The sequence below is a fragment of the Oncorhynchus kisutch genome, linkage group LG1, assembly GCF_002021735.2.
Source record: "Oncorhynchus kisutch isolate 150728-3 linkage group LG1, Okis_V2, whole genome shotgun sequence".
NCBI lineage: Eukaryota > Metazoa > Chordata > Actinopteri > Salmoniformes > Salmonidae > Oncorhynchus > Oncorhynchus kisutch.
In genome coordinates, this window is record NC_034174.2 from 8,587,630 (window position 1) to 8,607,874 (window position 20,245).

The following is a 20,245-nucleotide window of genomic DNA, read 5'->3' on the forward strand; positions in this document are numbered from 1 at the left end:
GGAATACAATGAGCTAGTCCATCAAGTCCTAGTGGAATAGACAGAATATTTGTACGACTAGAAAAAAACAGTCATCAAGGTCCTGTCTACCAGGAACAAAGTTTATGCTGGCCTTTCTTACACAACATGTCAGTGTTACACTCAGAGTTCAATTTATTATCAATTATTGTGCCAAGATACTTGGAATCTACAGTGTCTACCAGCTGGCCCTTGACAGTGTTATGAAATCAATTCTGTCATAACATTTGACTTTCACAGCAACGTACAACATCATCAACAATAGGGCCATGGGCAGTTTCATCTGCATTAAGGAGACTAACAATTACAGAGTCGTCGTCTAGCCTTACTGATCGATCTCTCTCTCTCTCTCCCTGTGTGTGTGTGTGTGTGTCCAATATGTCAGCTGCAGACACAACAGCTGCGTCCACAGCGAGTCCACTGGCAGAGAAGAACACAAAGACACCCAACCAGGCCAAACAGGACAAGTAGAACCGTAGAACCGTCTCCACAGCAACCTGGCATGCATCCTGAGTGGCACCCTATTCCCTAGCTATGAAGTGTACTCCTTTTGATCAGAGTAGTGCACTATATAGGGAATAGGGTGCCACTTGGAATGCAAACCTGACGTTCAATAAGTAACTTAGACAGACAGACAGATGACAGACAGATGACAGACAGATGACAGACAGATGACAGACAGATGACAGACAATGACTGACCATCCTTTTGACAGACAGACTTACGGCTGAATTCAATCTGTATCACAGAGGTATCGCAGAAGATCTGCATTAAAATGCAAATTCATTGGTGTAAAATACTACTTAAGAGTTTTTGGGGTATCTGTACTGTACTTTACTATATATATTTTTGACAACTTTTACTTTTACTCCACTACATTCCTAAAGAAAATCATGTACTTTTTACTCCATATATTTTCCCTGACACCTAGAAGTACTCGTTACGTTTTGAATTGCTTAGCAGGAAAGGAAAATGGTCCGATTTACACACTTATCAAGAAAACATCCCTGGTCATCTCTACTGCCTCTGATCTGGTGGACTCACTAAACAGAGAACATCCCTGGTCATCACTACTGCCTCTGATCTGGCAGACTCACTAAACAGAGAACATCCCTGGTCATCCCTACTGCCTCTGATCTGGCAGACTCACTAAACAGAGAACATCCCTGGTCCCTACTGCCTCTGATCTGGCAGACTCACTAAACAGAGAACATCCCAGGTCATCCCTACTGCCTCTGATCTGGCAGACTCACTAAACAGAGAACATCCCTGGTCATCCCTACTGCCTCTGATCTGGCAGACTCACTAAACAGAGAACATCCCTGGTCATCCCTACTGCCTCTGATCTAGCAGACTCACTAAACAGAGAACATCCCTGGTCATCTCTACTGCCTCTGATCTGGCAGACTCACTAAACAGAGAACATCCCAGGTCATCCCTACTGCCTCTGAACGGCAGACTCACTAAACAGAGAACATCCGAGGTCATCCCTACTGCCTCTGATCTGGCAGACTCACTAAACAGAGAACATCCCAGGTCATCCCTACTGCCTCTGATCTGGCAGACTCACTAAACAGAGAACATCCCAGGTCATCCCTACTGCCTCTGATCTGGCAGACTCACTAAACAGAGAACATCCCTGGTCATCCCTACTGCCTCTGATCTGGCAGACTCACTAAACAGAGAACATCCCTGGTCATCCCTACTGCCTCTGATCTGGCAGACTCACTAAACAGAGAACATCCCTGGTCATCCCTACTGCCTCTGATCTGGCAGACTCACTAAACAGAGAACATCCCAGGTCATCCCTACTGCCTCTGATCTGGCAGACTCACTAAACAGAGAACATCCCAGGTCATCCCTACTGCCTCTGATCTGGCAGACTCACTAAACAGAGAACATCCCTGGTCATCCCTACTGCCTCTGATCTGGCAGACTCACTAAACAGAGAACATCCCAGGTCATCCCTACTGCCTCTGATCTGGCGGACTCACTAAACAGAGAACATCCCTGGTCATCCCTACTGCCTCTGATCTGACAGACTCACTAAACAGAGAACATCCCTGGTCATCCCTACTGCCTCTGATCTGGCAGACTCACTAAACAGAGAACATCCCTGGTCATCCCTACTGCCTCTGATCTGGCAGACTCACTAAACAGAGAACATCCCAGGTCATCCCTACTGCCTCTGATCTGGCGGACTCACTAAACAGAGAACATCCCTGGTCATCCCTACTGCCTCTGATCTGGAGGACTCACTAAACAGAGAACATCCCTGGTCATCCCTACTGCCTCTGATCTGGTAGACTCACTAAACAGAGAACATCCCAGGTCATCCCTACTGCCTCTGATCTGGCGGACTCACTAAACAGAGAACATCCCTGGTCATCCCTACTGCCTCTGATCTGACAGACTCACTAAACAGAGAACATCCCTGGTCATCCCTACTGCCTCTGATCTGGCAGACTCACTAAACAGAGAACATCCCTGGTCATCCCTACTGCCTCTGATCTGGCAGACTCACTAAACAGAGAACATCCCAGGTCATCCCTACTGCCTCTGATCTGGCAGACTCACTAAACAGAGAACATCCCAGGTCATCCCTACTGCCTCTGATCTGGCAGACTCACTAAACAGAGAACATCCCTGGTCATCCCTACTGCCTCTTATCTGGCAGACTCACTAAACAGAGAACATCCCAGGTCATCCCTACTGCCTCTGATCTGGCGGACTCACTAAACAGAGAACATCCCTGGTCATCCCTACTGCCTCTGATCTGACAGACTCACTAAACAGAGAACATCCCTGGGCATCCCTACTGCCTCTGATCTGGCAGACTCACTAAACAGAGAACATCCCTGGTCATCCCTACTGCCTCTGATCTGGCAGACTCACTAAACAGAGAACATCCCAGGTCATCCCTACTGCCTCTGATCTGGCGGACTCACTAAACAGAGAACATCCCTGGTCATCCCTACTGCCTCTGATCTGGAGGACTCACTAAACAGAGAACATCCCTGGTCATCCCTACTGCCTCTGATCTGACAGACTCACTAAACAGAGAACATCCCTGGTCATCCCTACTGCCTCTGATCTGGCGGACTCACTAAACAGAGAACATCCCTGGTCATCCCTACTGCCTCTGATCTGGAGGACTCACTAAACAGAGAACATCCCTGGTCATCCCTACTGCCTCTGATCTGGCAGACTCACTAAACAGAGAACATCCCTGGTCCCTACTGCCTCTGATCTGGCAGACTCACTAAACAGAGAACATCCCTGGGTCCTACTGCCTCTGATCTGGCGGACTCACTAAACAGAGAACATCCCTGGTCATCTCTACTGCCTCTGATCTGGCAGACTCACTAAACAGAGAACATCCCTGGTCATCCCTACTGCCTCTGATCTGGCAGACTCACTAAACAGAGAACATCCCTGGTCATCTCTACTGCCTCTGATCTGGCAGACTCACTAAACAGAGAACATCCCTAGTCATCCCTACTGCCTCTGATCTGGCAGACTCACTAAACAGAGAACATCCCTGGTCATCTCTACTGCCTCTGATCTGGCAGACTCACTAAACAGAGAACATCCCTGGTCATCCCTACTGCCTCTGATCTGGCAGACTCACTAAACAGAGAACATCCCTGGTCATCCCTACTGCCTCTGATCTGGCAGACTCACTAAACAGAGAACATCCCTGGTCCCTACTGCCTCTGATCTGGCAGACTCACTAAACAGAGAACATCCCAGGTCATCCCTACTGCCTCTGATCTGGCAGACTCACTAAACAGAGAACATCCCTGGTCATCCCTACTGCCTCTGATCTGGCAGACTCACTAAACAGAGAACATCCCTGGTCATCCCTACTGCCTCTGATCTGGCGGACTCACTAAACAGAGAACATCCCTGGTCATCTCTACTGCCTCTGATCTGGAGGACTCACTAAACAGAGAACATCCCTGGTCATCCCTACTGCCTCTGATCTGGTAGACTCACTAAACAGAGAACATCCCTACTGCCTCTGATCTGGTAGACTCACTAAACAGAGAACATCCCTACTGCCTCTGATCTGGTAGACTCACTAAACAGAGAACATCCCTGGTCATCTCTACTGCCTCTGATCTGGCAGACTCACTAAACAGAGAACATCCCTGGTCATCTCTACTGCCTCTGATCTGGCAGACTCACTAAACAGAGAACATCCCTGGTCATCCCTACTGCCTCTGATCTGGCGGACTCACTAAACAGAGAACATCCCTGGTCATCTCTACTGCCTCTGATCTGGCAGACTCACTAAACAGAGAACATCCCTGGTCATCTCTACTGCCTCTGATCTGGCAGACTCACTAAACAGAGAACATCCCTGGTCATCCCTACTGCCTCTGATCTGGCAGACTCACTAAACAGAGAACATCCCTGGTCATCCCTACTGCCTCTGATCTGGAGGACTCACTAAACAGAGAACATCCCTGGTCATCCCTACTGCCCCTGATCTGGCAGACTCACTAAACAGAGAACATCCCTGGTCATCCCTACTGCCTCTGATCTGGCAGACTCACTAAACAGAGAACATCCCTGGTCATCTCTACTGCCTCTGATCTGGCAGACTCACTAAACAGAGAACATCCCTGGTCATCTCTACTGCCTCTGATCTGGAGGACTCACTAAACAGAGAACATCCCTGGTCATCCCTACTGCCTCTGATCTGGCAGACTCACTAAACAGAGAACATCCCTGGTCATCTCTACTGCCTCTGATCTGGAGGACTCACTAAACAGAGAACATCCCTGGTCATCTCTACTGCCTCTGATCTGGCAGACTCACTAAACAGAGAACATCCCAGGTCATCCCTACTGCCTCTGATCTGGCGGACTCACTAAACAGAGAACATCCCTGGTCATCCCTACTGCCTCTGATCTGGCAGACTCACTAAACAGAGAACATCCCTGGTCATCCCTACTGCCTCTGATCTGGCAGACTCACTAAACAGAGAACATCCCAGGTCATCCCTACTGCCTCTGATCTGGCAGACTCACTAAACAGAGAACATCCCTGGTCATCTCTACTGCCTCTGATCTGGCAGACTCACTAAACAGAGAACATCCCTGGTCATCCCTACTGCCTCTGATCTGGCAGACTCACTAAACAGAGAACATCCCTGGTCATCCTTACTGCCTCTGATCTGGCAGACTCACTAAACAGAGAACATCCCTGGTCATCCCTACTGCCTCTGATCTGGCGGACTCACTAAACAGAGAACATCCCAGGTCATCCCTACTGCCTCTGATCTGGCAGACTCACTAAACAGAGAACATCCCTGGTCATCCCTACTGCCTCTGATCTGGCAGACTCACTAAACAGAGAACATCCCTGGTCATCCCTACTGCCTCTGATCTGGCAGACTCACTAAACAGAGAACATCCCTGGTCATCCCTACTGCCTCTGATCTGGCAGACTCACTAAACAGAGAACATCCCTGGTCATCCCTACTGCCTCTGATCTGGCGGACTCACTAAACAGAGAACATCCCAGGTCATCCCTACTGCCTCTGATCTGGCGGACTCACTAAACAGAGAACATCCCTGGTCATCCCTACTGCCTCTGATCTGGCAGACTCAGTAAACAGAGAACATCCCAGGTCATCCCTACTGCCTCTGATCTGGCGGACTCACTAAACAGAGAACATCCCAGGTCATCCCTACTGCCTCTGATCTGGCGGACTCACTAAACAGAGAACATCCCTGGTCATCCCTACTGCCTCTGATCTGGCGGACTCACTAAACAGAGAACATCCCTGGTCATCCCTACTGCCTCTGATCTGGCAGACTCACTAAACAGAGAACATCCCTGGTCATCCCTACTGCCTCTGATCTGGCAGACTCACTAAACAGAGAACATCCCTGGTCATCCCTACTGCCTCTGATCTGGCGGACTCACTAAACAGAGAACATCCCAGGTCATCCCTACTGCCTCTGATCTGGCGGACTCACTAAACAGAGAACATCCCTGGTCATCCCTACTGCCTCTGATCTGGCAGACTCACTAAACAGAGAACATCCCAGGTCATCCCTACTGCCTCTGATCTGGCGGACTCACTAAACAGAGAACATCCCAGGTCATCCCTACTGCCTCTGATCTGGCGGACTCACTAAACAGAGAACATCCCTGGTCATCCCTACTGCCTCTGATCTGGCGGACTCACTAAACAGAGAACATCCCTGGTCATCCCTACTGCCTCTGATCTGGCGGACTCACTAAACAGAGAACATCCCAGGTCATCCCTACTGCCTCTGATCTGGCGGACTCACTAAACAGAGAACATCCCTGGTCATTCCTACTGCCTCTGATCTGGCAGACTCACTAAACAGAGAACATCCCTGGTCATTCCTACTGCCTCTGATCTGGCAGACTCACTAAACAGAGAACATCCCTGGTCATCCCTACTGCCTCTGATCTGGAGGACTCACTAAACAGAGAACATCCCTGGTCATCCCTACTGCCTCTGATCTGGCAGACTCACTAAACAGAGAACATCCCTGGTCGTCTCTACTGCCTCTGATCTGGCAGACTCACTAAACAGAGAACATCCCAGGTCGTCTCTACTGCCTCTGATCTGGCAGACTCACTAAACAGAGAACATCCCTACTGCCTCTGATCTGGCAGACTCACTAAACAGAGAACATCCCTGGTCATCCCTACTGCCTCTGATCTGGCGGACTCACTAAACAGAGAACATCCCAGGTCATCCCTACTGCCTCTGATCTGGCGGACTCACTAAACAGAGAACATCCCTGGTCATCCCTACTGCCTCTGATCTGGCAGACTCACTAAACAGAGAACATCCCAGGTCATCCCTACTGCCTCTGATCTGGCGGACTCACTAAACAGAGAACATCCCAGGTCATCCCTACTGCCTCTGATCTGGCGGACTCACTAAACAGAGAACATCCCTGGTCATCCCTACTGCCTCTGATCTGGCGGACTCACTAAACAGAGAACATCCCTGGTCATCCCTACTGCCTCTGATCTGGCGGACTCACTAAACAGAGAACATCCCAGGTCATCCCTACTGCCTCTGATCTGGCGGACTCACTAAACAGAGAACATCCCTGGTCATTCCTACTGCCTCTGATCTGGCAGACTCACTAAACAGAGAACATCCCTGGTCATTCCTACTGCCTCTGATCTGGCAGACTCACTAAACAGAGAACATCCCTGGTCATCCCTACTGCCTCTGATCTGGAGGACTCACTAAACAGAGAACATCCCTGGTCATCCCTACTGCCTCTGATCTGGCAGACTCACTAAACAGAGAACATCCCTGGTCGTCTCTACTGCCTCTGATCTGGCAGACTCACTAAACAGAGAACATCCCAGGTCGTCTCTACTGCCTCTGATCTGGCAGACTCACTAAACAGAGAACATCCCTACTGCCTCTGATCTGGCAGACTCACTAAACAGAGAACATCCCTGGTCATCTCTACTGCCTCTGATCTGGCAGACTCACTAAACAGAGAACATCCCTGGTCATCCCTACTGCCTCTGATCTGACAGACTCACTAAACAGAGAACATCCCTGGTCATCCCTACTGCCTCTGATCTGGCAGACTCACTAAACAGAGAACATCCCTGGTCCCTACTGCCTCTGATCTGGCAGACTCACTAAACAGAGAACATCCCTGGTCCCTACTGCCTCTGATCTGGCAGACTCACTAAACAGAGAACATCCCTGGTCCCTACTGCCTCTGATCTGGCAGACTCACTAAACAGAGAACATCCCTGGTCATCCCTACTGCCTCTGATCTGGCAGACTCACTAAACAGAGAACATCCCTGGTCGTCTCTACTGCCTCTGATCTGGCAGACTCACTAAACAGAGAACATCCCAGGTCGTCTCTACTGCCTCTGATCTGGCAGACTCACTAAACAGAGAACATCCCTACTGCCTCTGATCTGGCAGACTCACTAAACAGAGAACATCCCTGGTCATCTCTACTGCCTCTGATCTGGCAGACTCACTAAACAGAGAACATCCCTGGTCATCCCTACTGCCTCTGATCTGACAGACTCACTAAACAGAGAACATCCCTGGTCATCCCTACTGCCTCTGATCTGGCGGACTCACTAAACAGAGAACATCCCTGGTCCCTACTGCCTCTGATCTGGCAGACTCACTAAACAGAGAACATCCCTGGTCATCCCTACTGCCTCTGATCTGGCAGACTCACTAAACAGAGAACATCCCTGGTCCCTACTGCCTCTGATCTGGCAGACTCACTAAACAGAGAACATCCCTGGTCATCCCTACTGCCTCTGATCTGGCAGACTCACTAAACAGAGAACATCCCTGGTCCCTACTGCCTCTGATCTGGCAGACTCACTAAACAGAGAACATCCCTGGTCATCCCTACTGCCTCTGATCTGGCAGACTCACTAAACAGAGAACATCCCTGGTCCCTACTGCCTCTGATCTGGCAGACTCACTAAACAGAGAACATCCCTGGTCCCTACTGCCTCTGATCTGGCAGACTCACTAAACAGAGAACATCCCTGGTCATCCCTACTGCCTCTGATCTGGCAGACTCACTAAACAGAGAACATCCCTACTGCCTCTGATCTGGCAGACTCACTAAACAGAGAACATCCCTGGTCCCTACTGCCTCTGATCTGGCAGACTCACTAAACAGAGAACATCCCTGGTCCCTACTGCCTCTGATCTGGCAGACTCACTAAACAGAGAACATCCCTGGTCATCCCTACTGCCTCTGATCTGGCAGACTCACTAAACAGAGAACATCCCTGGTCGTCTCTACTGCCTCTGATCTGGCAGACTCACTAAACAGAGAACATCCCAGGTCGTCTCTACTGCCTCTGATCTGGCAGACTCACTAAACAGAGAACATCCCTACTGCCTCTGATCTGGCAGACTCACTAAACAGAGAACATCCCTGGTCATCTCTACTGCCTCTGATCTGGCAGACTCACTAAACAGAGAACATCCCTGGTCATCCCTACTGCCTCTGATCTGACAGACTCACTAAACAGAGAACATCCCTGGTCATCCCTACTGCCTCTGATCTGGCGGACTCACTAAACAGAGAACATCCCTGGTCCCTACTGCCTCTGATCTGGCAGACTCACTAAACAGAGAACATCCCTGGTCATCCCTACTGCCTCTGATCTGGCAGACTCACTAAACAGAGAACATCCCTGGTCCCTACTGCCTCTGATCTGGCAGACTCACTAAACAGAGAACATCCCTGGTCATCCCTACTGCCTCTGATCTGGCAGACTCACTAAACAGAGAACATCCCTGGTCCCTACTGCCTCTGATCTGGCAGACTCACTAAACAGAGAACATCCCTGGTCATCCCTACTGCCTCTGATCTGGCAGACTCACTAAACAGAGAACATCCCTGGTCCCTACTGCCTCTGATCTGGCAGACTCACTAAACAGAGAACATCCCTGGTCCCTACTGCCTCTGATCTGGCAGACTCACTAAACAGAGAACATCCCTGGTCATCCCTACTGCCTCTGATCTGGCAGACTCACTAAACAGAGAACATCCCTACTGCCTCTGATCTGGCAGACTCACTAAACAGAGAACATCCCAGGTCATCCCTACTGCCTCTGATCTGGCAGACTCACTAAACAGAGAACATCCCTGGTCCCTACTGCCTCTGATCTGGCAGACTCACTAAACAGAGAACATCCCTACTGCCTCTGATCTGACAGACTCACTAAACAGAGAACATCCCTGGTCCCTACTGCCTCTGATCTGACAGACTCACTAAACAGAGAACATCCCTACTGCCTCTGATCTGGCAGACTCACTAAACAGAGAACATCCCTACTGCCTCTGATCTGACAGACTCACTAAACAGAGAACATCCCTGGTCATCCCTACTGCCTCTGATCTGACAGACTCACTAAACAGAGAACATCCCTGGTCATCCCTACTGCCTCTGATCTGACAGACTCACTAAACAGAGAACATCCCTGGTTCCTACTGCCTCTGATCTGACAGACTCACTAAACAGAGAACATCCCTACTGCCTCTGATCTGACAGACTCACTAAACAGAGAACATCCCTGGTCATCCCTACTGCCTCTGATCTGACAGACTCACTAAACAGAGAACATCCCTGGTCATCCCTACTGCCTCTGATCTGGCGGACTCACTAAACAGAGAACATCCCTGGTCATCCCTACTGCCTCTGATCTGGCAGACTCACTAAACAGAGAACATCCCTGGTCCCTACCGCCTCTGATCTGACAGACTCACTAAACACACATACTTTGTTTGTAAATTATGTTTGAGTGTTGGAGTGTGCCCCTGGCTATCTGTAAAAATATATATATATTATTGTGCTGTCTGGTTAGCTTAATATAAGGAATGTGAAATAATTTATATATATATATTAGCAATTACATTTACTTTTGATACTTAAGTATATTTAAAACCAAATACTTTTAGACTTTTACTTAAGTAGTATTTTACTGGTTGACTTTCACTTTTACTTGAGTCATTTTCTATTAAGGTATCTTTACTTTTACTCAAGTATGACAATTGGGTACTTTGTTCACCACTGTGTGAAGGTCATTTCTGATTGAGCCAACATGTGCAGCTTTTACCGTGAATGCAGTCTCTGCGACCACGGGAACATTGCCTTTAATTGTCAATGGTTGTCACGCCTGCTCCCGCTCTCCCTCTCTGGCGCTCGACGGCGCCAGGATGCCCATCATTGGACTCACCTGGACTCCATCACTTTGTTGATTGCCCCTCTGCATCTGTCTGTTCCTTAGTTTGTCAGCATTATTAATGTCATTATTTTCCCTTCCAGACGATGTCCTTGTTCTGTTTCATGTTGGTTATTTATTAAATGTTCACTTCCTGTACTTCTCGTCTCCCAGCGTCTGTCCTTACAATGGTGCTATAAAGCGGATATTCATCGCTACGGATGGAATAGAACCCTTTCTGTAGATATGGAGCTATCAGGGTATCCAGCTGGCCCGGGCCTTATACCATGCAGGTGGAAACGGCAATGTGGCTACTTACATTAGGTCCAAAATCCTACAGCACCGGTCAAAAGTGGACACACCTACTCATTCCAGGGTTTTTCTTTAATTTTACTATTTTCTAGACTGTAGAATAATAATGAAGACATCAAAACTATGAAATAACACATATGGAATCATGTAGTAACCAAAACAAGTGTTAAAGAAGATCTAAATATATTTTATATTTGAGATTCTTCAAAGTAGCCACCCGTTGCCTTGACAGCTTTGCACTCTCTTGGAATTCTCTCAACCAGCTTCTCTTGGCAAACCCTGGAATGAGTAAAACATTCTCTAACATGAAGTTCCAAACCGGGACAGGAGATACGTATTTGGCTATATTTCATGCAAAGTGTTTGTTTTTTTGTACACACAAACTGTAGCAGCCTACCACTCCCATGTCTAATATGCCTCCTGCGTAAAACTCATGAATCAAAATATTGTTCATTGTTATTGTTGTAATTGCTAATTGGTTTATTAATTGTTAATTAATATAACTAAGATATTTATAAGATTGCTTTAATGTTTTAGACATTCTGTCCTGGACTCGTGGTAGTCGTGGTTGGCTAACAGAGATCCTAAACAACAACAACATAACAGGATGCCTATTTATATGAGTCACGGGGCAGTCAGAAGCCACCTCACAAATGACACCCTATTCCCTATGTAGTGCACTACTTTTGACCAGGGCCCGTAGGGCACTAGTAAAAAGTAGTGCACTATATAGGAAATAGGGTGCCATTTGGGATGCGTACAGGGAATCGTCTCTGATACCATTTCGGAACTGAGATCAGTCTCTGTCCATGTGAATCTCTGAAGTCTAAAATGACAGATAAGGGACCTTCCATTGGACAGAAGGACTCTGGCTGACCTTCGAAACTAAAACAACATTGACTACTGACATACTACTCATGCATGGCACGACTTTTACTGCAACACTCCCTTAGTACTGTGCTAAACCCAGTACATACACTGTTTGTTTTTTGTTCAGTACTTTTAATGTATGTACAATAACAACATCCAGAAACGCACGTAAATTATTTTATCTTTGGTAATTATATTTATTTTCTACAGGATTGATCCCATACTCTGATGTGGCATTAGGCCCATGATTTAGTGACATTTTAAACTACAGATGTAGAATTTTAATTTGATCACCCTGTTGCAGGAGATCTTTCCTGCATTGCAGGACATGTAAAACTTTGAGATTTTAGACTTGATTGTTCCTGTAGACTTGATTGTATCAAACCCTACCAAAAAAAAAGACAATTAATTATATTTATCATAATTCACATTTAGCAAACTGGCTTAAATTAAGATTCTACACCTGTATTGAGCTGTTGATAGCTACTGTTCAGTGTCATCATGTCCTTTTGATTACAGACTGGATCTTTATTCTATGTTATATGTGTATAGTACACAGCAAATGAATCACGTGCAAATTAAAGATGTCTACAGAAATGTCATGTCTATAGAGAGATTGGTTTTCCAATTATTTAGCACTGAGCACTTAAATGAACACATTGTTTAACAATTTTTTGATGGACACATACATTATACTGTATTTCTTTTATATTCTCAGTTATAAATGATGGTACATAAAACAAATCTATATCAGCATTTTGGCTAAACTTTATTTGTTTGAATTGATAATGATTACAGAGTGTAATCTAATGGCTCTATTCAATCTGTATCTCGGAGATTCGACGTTACAGCGTGATTGAAATTTAAAGGCAACGTTCCCACGTTAGGGGAGAATGCATCCAGAAGCGATGCAGATTGAATTGAGCCCTAAAACCTAAAAACAAACATCCTAATTAACTGTAAAAATTGCTCTTATTGCTCCACCAATAGCAGGCCTTAATACAGTAAGAACCACCAATAGTAGGCCTTAATACAGTAAGAACCACCAATAGTAGGCCTTAATACAGTAAGAACCACCAATAGTAGGCCTTAATACAGTAAGAACCACCAATAGTAGGCCTTAATACAGTAAGAACCACCAATAGCAGACCTTAATACAGTAAGAACCACCAATAGTAGGCCTTAATACAGTAAGAACCACCAATAGCAGGCCTTAATACAGTAAGAACCACCAATAGCAGGCCTTAATACAGTAAGAACCACCAATAGTAGGCCTTAATACAGTAAGAACCACCAATAGTAGGCCTTAATACAGTAAGAACCACCAATAGCAGGCCTTAATACAGTAAGAACCACCAATAGCAGGCCTTAATACTGTAAGAACCACCAATAGTAGGCCTTAATACAGTAAGAACCACCAATAGTAGGCCTTAATCCAGTAAGAACCACCAATAGTAGGCCTTAATACAGTAAGAACCACCAATAGCTGGCTAAGAAGGTGTGGGTCCCAACTGGAATCCTGTTTCCTTCAAAGTATACTAATTCTGACCGGGACCCATGAGGCTCTGGTCAAATGTAGTGCACTACATAGGGCTCTGGGGTCTATAAGGCTCTGGTCAAAAGTAGTGCACTACATAGGGCTCTGGGGTCTATAGGGCTCTGGTCAAAAGTAGTGCACTACATAGGGCTCTGGGGTCTATAGGTCTCTGGGGTCAATAGGGCTCTGGGGTCCATAGGGCTCTGGTCAAAAGTAGTGCACTACATAGGGCTCTGGGGTCTATAGGGCTCTGGTCAAAAGTAGTGCACTGTGCAGGGAATAGTGTGCCATTTTGGACCCAGGCAATATAGCTGTGACATTATTGTTGCATCACTGACCTATAGTGTGGAGTCAGGTTGACTTGTATTACAACCCTAAAATAGACCATTCAGCTTATCAATTATTCACTAGACGTAGAGCTATGAGCCAAAAAAATGACCTAAATATTTAAAAACGTGACCGGGTTTTCACCAAAGTATTTCATAATAGCACCGGATAGTCCGGATTAGTCTTCCTCCCCACAGTTCACCCCCCTTTTTTACTGTAGGACCAGTGAACTGGACTCTGCTGAAGGACTGGCCTGATATCGCAGCCTGGTCCCAGATCTGCAGTGATTCAACCAACACCTCTGACTAGAACTGTCTGTCATGCCTTTGATGTACAGTATCCATATCAGGACGGCCTCAGAATCACAACATTCACGATACAAAACTGGTACAGTGTGTTAGTCCTGGGCTGATAGTCAGAGGAGTTGGCTAATGATCCGGGACAATGGCTACTATTCAGTATATTCAGTATAGTTCACACTTCAAATTCTTTGGACAACGGATGAAGAATTACTTTTGACATTTCATGTGAATATTAAATGGTACCAAATCCAAATCTCCTCAGTGGAACGGTAGAATATTAAGCAGTAGAAACTCTTGATCTTGTACTTCTGCACTTTACATCAACAACAACAGTCTCTACATATCTCCAGTATGTTACTACCCTCTAACATTGCCCATATTACATTTAACATACATGTTACCCATGTTACCCCTGTTACCCCTGCTACCCATGTTACCCATGTTACCCCTGTTACCCATGTTACCCATGTTACCCTGCTACCCATGTTACCCCTGTTACCCCTGTTACCCAAATCAAATCAAATCAAATTTATTTATATAGCCCTTCGTACATCAGCTGATATCTCAAAGTGCTGTACAGAAACCCAGCCTAAAACCCCAAACAGCAAGCAATGCAGGTGTAGAAGCACTGTTACCTATGATACCCATGTTACCCCTGTTACCCATGTTACCCCTGTTACCCCTGCTACCCATGTTACCCATGTTACCCCTGTTACCCATGTTACCCCTGTTACCATGTTACCCCTGTTACCCCTGTTACCCATGTTACCCCTGTTACCCATGTTACCCATGTTACCCCGGTTACCCCTGTTACCCATGTTACCCCTGTTACCCCTGCTACCCATGTTACCCATGTTACCCCTGTTACCCCTGTTACCATGTTACCCCTGTTACCCATGTTACCCCTGATACCCCTGTTACCATGTTACCCCTGTTAGCCATGTTACCCATGTTACCCATGTTAGCCATGCTACCCATGTTACCCATGTTATCCATGTTACCCCTGTTACCCATGCTACCCCTGTTACCCATGCTACCCATGTTGCCCATGCTACCCATGTTACCCATGCTACCCCTGCTACCCTGCTACCCATGTTACCCATGCTACCCCTGCTACCCATGTTAGCCCTGCTACCACTGCAACCCATGCTACCCATGTTAGCCCTGTTACCCCTGATACTCATGTTACCCCTGTTAGCCCTGTCACCCATGTTACCCCGGTTACCCTGCTACCCATGTTACCCATGCTACCCATGTTAGCCCTGTTACCCCTGATACCCATGTTACCCATGTTAGCCCTGTCACCCATGTTACCCCTGTTACCTTGCTACCTATGTTACCCCTGCTACCCCTGCTACCCATGTTAGCCCTGCTACCACTGCAACCCATGTTACCCATGCTACCCATGCTACCCATGTTAGCCCTGTTACCCCTGATACCCATGTTACCCATGTTAGCCCTGTCACCCATGTTACCCCTGTTGCCTTGCTACCTATGTTACCCCTGCTACCACTGCAACCCATGTTACCCATGCTACCCATGCTACCCATGTTAGCCCCGTTACCCCTGATACCCATGTTACCCATGTCACCCCTGTCACCCATGTTACCCCTGCTACCACTGCAACCCATGTTACCCATGCTACACATGCTACCCCTGTCACGCCTGTTACCCCTGATACCCATGTTACCCCTGTTACCCCTGATACCCATGTTACCCATGTTACCCCTGATACCCATGTTACCCCTGATACCCATGTTACCCCTGATACCCCTGATACCCCTGATACCCATGTTACCCCTGTTACCCATGTTACCCCTGATACCCATGTCACCCCTGTTACCCATGTCACCCCTGATACCCATGCTACACATATGTTCTTTGTTCAGTTTCTTCATCAATGTTGTTCCTAACTGGTTAAACAATGTGTTTTTTGGGTGAAAACATATTTGGTAATTAAGTAACATGACCCGCATGTTTATTTGCAACCCTCATTAAATGACTATGGTTTCCATATGGTTTCCATCGTACTACACGAGAGAGGGCCTCTCTGCTGTTGAGCACCATTACAACGTTAGAACAGTTCCTCTCCTCCAGTCGGCGGCTCCTTCGTCACGTTCTGATCCAAGATTCCTGAGAGGGGAAAAGCAATGGAATATAAAAATATGATTGAGCTACAGAGGACTGGAAGAAGAACCATGCCTACATCTTTTAAATTTCTCTACTACCTCTCCTCGGGGCTTTATGGAGGTGAAAGAGAAATACTGCCTGCATCCCAAATTGGACCCCATTTCCATATGTAGTGCACTACTTTTGACCAGGGCACATAAGGCCCTGATCAAAGCTATTGCACTACATAGGGAATAGGGTGCTATTTCGGACTTACACGTGGAATATTTACGAGGCCATGACAGAACTCCAAGAGGCTTAATTAAGTAAACCAACCCTGGACCCCAATCATGAAAGGGTAGTTTAATTGGCTAAGCTCGCGGTGGGCAATCACGCCCTGCCAGGGGGGGTGTAGTCAGGTAAGGATGCCCCCCTGAGGTATAACAAGGTAAGGTTGCCCACCCCTGAGGTATAACAAGGTAAGGTTGTCCACCCCTGAGGTATAACAAGGTAAGGTTGTCCACCCCTGAGGTATAACAAGGTAAGGTTGCCCACCCCTGAGGTATAACAAGGTGAGGTTGCCCACCCCTGAGGTATAACAAGGTTGCCCACCCCTGGGGTATAACAAGGTAAGGTTGCCCACCCCTGAGGTATAACAAGGTTGCCCACCCCTGGGGTATAACAAGGTAAGAATGCCCACCCCTGAGGTATAACAAGGTTGCCCACCCCTGAGGTATAACAAGGAGAGGTTGCCCACCCCTGAGGTATAACAAGGTTGCCCACCCCTGAGGTATAACAAGGAGAGGTTGCCCACCCCTGAGGTATAACAAGGTAAGAATGCCCACCCCTGAGGTATAAGAAGTTGTTAGTAGAAGTCTGTCACATTACCATTAGAGCCGCTCTCCTTCCATTTGAACTTGTTGTCTTCTGTGTGTCGTGTCCAGGTGGATCTGAAGGTGACCAGTTCTGAGGTGAAGTGAGCCAGGCTCCACTGTAGTCCTCTGGAACTCTCCTTCCACAGATTACTGGAGGGAGACAACAGCTGGTCGTCAGCAGGGTTCCGATGTTTCTTTTTGGGTTTTTTTATCTTCTCCGAATAATTTTTCCCTGTTTGATTGAGCTGACCTGAATTGTGCAGAATGGGCTCTTTCGGACTATTCTGTTGCTTCCATTGCACCAGGCAAACTTAATCAAGCACGAGTAAATATCATTAAGAAAACCAATACATGGAATATGTGGTCACCTATGCCGATTGCAGGGGTCTGGTGGGCCTGGGTTGTCTTCCACCAGGGGAATGACTATCTTCTCAGCCATGTCAGTCAGTAGGGAGAACGTAGGGTCTACTATGAAGTCTATGAAACCTACAAGAGACATGGAGTCTTATGAGGACAGTTTAGTACATTATATCAAACACATAAATATATATACACACCTCAGCAATGAATGGACCAGTATTCAGTAGTGAATGGATCGTTATTCAGTAGTGAATGGATCATTATTCAGTAGTGAATGGATCAGTATTCAGTAGTGAATGGATCGTTATTCAGTAGTGAATGGATCATTATTCAGTAGTGAATGGATCAGTATTCAGTAGTGAATGGATCAGTATTCAGTAGTGAATGGATCATTATTCAGTAGTGAATGGATCAGTATTCAGTAGTGAATGGATCGTTATTCAGTAGTGAATGGATCGTTATTCAGTAGTGAATTGATCAGTATTCAGTAATGAATGGATCAGTATTCAGTAATGAATGGATCAGTATTCAGTAATGAATGGATCAGTATTCAGTAGTGAATGGATCAGTATTCAGAAGTGAATGGATCGTTATTCAGTAGTGAATGGATCAGTATTCAGTAGTGAATGGATCAGTATTCAGTAGTGAATGGATCAGTATTCAGTAATGAATGGATCAGTATTCAGTAGTGAATGGATCAGTATTCAGTAGTGAATGGATCAGTATTCAGTAATGAATGGATCAGTATTCAGTAGTGAATGGATCAGTATTCAGTAGTGAATGGATCAGTATTCAGTAGTGAATGGATCAGTATTCAGTAGTGAATGGATCAGTATTCAGTAGTGAATGGATCAGTATTCAGTAGTGAATGGATCAGTATTCAGTAATGAATGGATCAGTATTCAGTAGTGAATGGATCAGTATTCAGTAGTGAATGGATCAGTATTCAGTAGTGAATGGATCAGTATTCAGTAATGAATGAATGTGTAAGTGAATGATTTCATGGATTGTAAAGGTATTTTCAATGACCTATCTGTGACTCTGCGACTAGGGTGCTGTTCCGATCACACAGTGGAGAGAAAGGAAGACCTAGTTCTGCCTCTCTGTCACCCTCAGGAAGACAGAAAGAGAGAGAACACATTTCAATGGGCTTTCTAAGACACTCAACAACGAGCAAGATAATCCAAGAATAGTCATAAAATGAAACCGAACCGTCACAGTACACGAGACGACCCAGGACTGTCACAGTACACAAGACGACCCAGGTCTGTCACAGTACAGAGACTACCCAGGTCTATCACAGTACCCAGTCAGGAAAATCCTGTCCCTAGTTGTAAGTTCAACCAGTGGTCCTACCTGTCTGAAGAACTCTTCCATGAGGGCTTTGGTCCAGCGAGAGTGTAGACCCCAGGGCTTGGAGGGGTGGCTGATGTCTGCAGTGTGCAGTAGTAGGGACAGCGCTTTGGGTTTGTCTAGGCTGTTAGTCACAGGAAACAAACAGCGAAGAGTTATTGCTGGGTTTTTGGAGGAGAACCAAACTCTTGGACTTTCATGTAAATCATTGGAGTTACTGGGCGAGTTACACACTCATTCAATTCAGTTGACATGAAGTGCTCTTCAAAATACATAAACAGGAATAAAATCCATCATTATATCTAAAAACAATGCTCTAATAGTATCATATTCCTTACATTCGTCGTCTCTAGCGTACTCAGTTCTGTCATAATAATCTCCATCTTTGATCATGTGACCTGGGTGAAGCGGCACCTACCCTTCGTGCTGCTGCAGACACCCCTTAATGGCTTTGACCTGGACGAGGTGAGACGACATGTCTGTAGCCAACACCATCTCTATCACCAGCGCTCGCAGCTCCCTGTCACACACGCACACACACACACACACATACAAGCACGCACACACACACATTCAAACACATGCACACACACACAACCACACATACAGACATGCACACATGCGCACCAACACACACACCCACGCACGCATGCACACACGCACACCAACACACACACACACACAGACATGCACACATGCGCACCAACACACACACACACACACACACACACACACACACACACACACACACACACACACACACAAGCACGCACGCACACACACACACACACATACACACACACACACACACACACACACACACACACACACACACACACACACACACACACACACACATGCACAGGATTCAGAGAGGGGGGCAGTGCGGGAGGGGGAGAGGAGCGAGCACAGCGGAATGGGCTGTCATTTGGGACGCAGAGTCATTCTGCATTCTGAATCCTAAAGATAATCCCATGGGTTGTAACCTTTTCAGACTGTCCTGATGGGTTTCCTTGTTCCCATGGTAACCTAGATTTGTGCTGCTCAGAGCAGAGCTGTTGTTCCATTTGCTTCTGTCTGTCTGTCTGTCGATGTCTTTCTCTCGGTCTTTCTCTCGGTCTTTCTCTCTGTATGTCTATCTGTCTATCTGTCTGTCTGCTGTCCGTCCATCCGTCTGTCTGTCTGCCTGTCTGCCTGTCGTCCATCCGTCTGTCTGTCTGTCTGCCTGCCTGTCCATCCGTCTGTCTGTCTACCTGTTCGTCCATCCGTCTGTCTGTCTGTCTGTCTGCCTGTCCATCCGTCTGTCTGTCTGCCTGTCCGTCCATCCATCTGTCTGTCTGTCTGTCTGTCTGTCTGTCTGTCTGTCTGTCTGTCTGTCTGTCTGCCTGTCCATCCGTCAGTCTGTCTGCCTGTCCGTCCATCCGTCTGTCTGTCTGTCT

At 46.8% G+C, this 20,245-nt stretch overlaps 2 protein-coding genes across 3 annotated transcripts in view; one reads left to right on the forward strand and one right to left on the reverse strand.

Annotated features, from left to right (window-relative positions):
* LOC109882877 (protein phosphatase 1 regulatory subunit 1A) overlaps positions 1-1,097 on the forward strand; it is a 60,118-nt gene extending 59,021 nt beyond the window's left edge. For both annotated transcript variants that reach the window (XM_031820323.1, XM_031820905.1), the window contains exon 8: positions 404-1,097. In XM_031820323.1, coding sequence (XP_031676183.1) covers positions 404-489 — 86 coding nt within the window. In that variant the 3' untranslated portion in view covers positions 490-1,097. The remainder of the gene's footprint in view (positions 1-403) is intronic.
* A 13,922-nt stretch (positions 1,098-15,019) lies between these two features.
* Positions 15,020-20,245, reverse strand: part of LOC109882879 (calcium/calmodulin-dependent 3',5'-cyclic nucleotide phosphodiesterase 1B) — a 78,918-nt gene continuing 73,692 nt past the window's right edge. Inside the window, exons 9-14 of the mRNA XM_031821394.1 lie at positions 19,225-19,326; positions 18,810-18,930; positions 18,483-18,564; positions 17,462-17,579; positions 17,107-17,243; positions 15,020-16,242 (exon numbers count right to left, since the gene is read on the reverse strand). Coding sequence (XP_031677254.1) covers positions 16,184-16,242; positions 17,107-17,243; positions 17,462-17,579; positions 18,483-18,564; positions 18,810-18,930; positions 19,225-19,326 — 619 coding nt within the window. The 3' untranslated portion in view covers positions 15,020-16,183. The remainder of the gene's footprint in view (positions 16,243-17,106; positions 17,244-17,461; positions 17,580-18,482; positions 18,565-18,809; positions 18,931-19,224; positions 19,327-20,245) is intronic.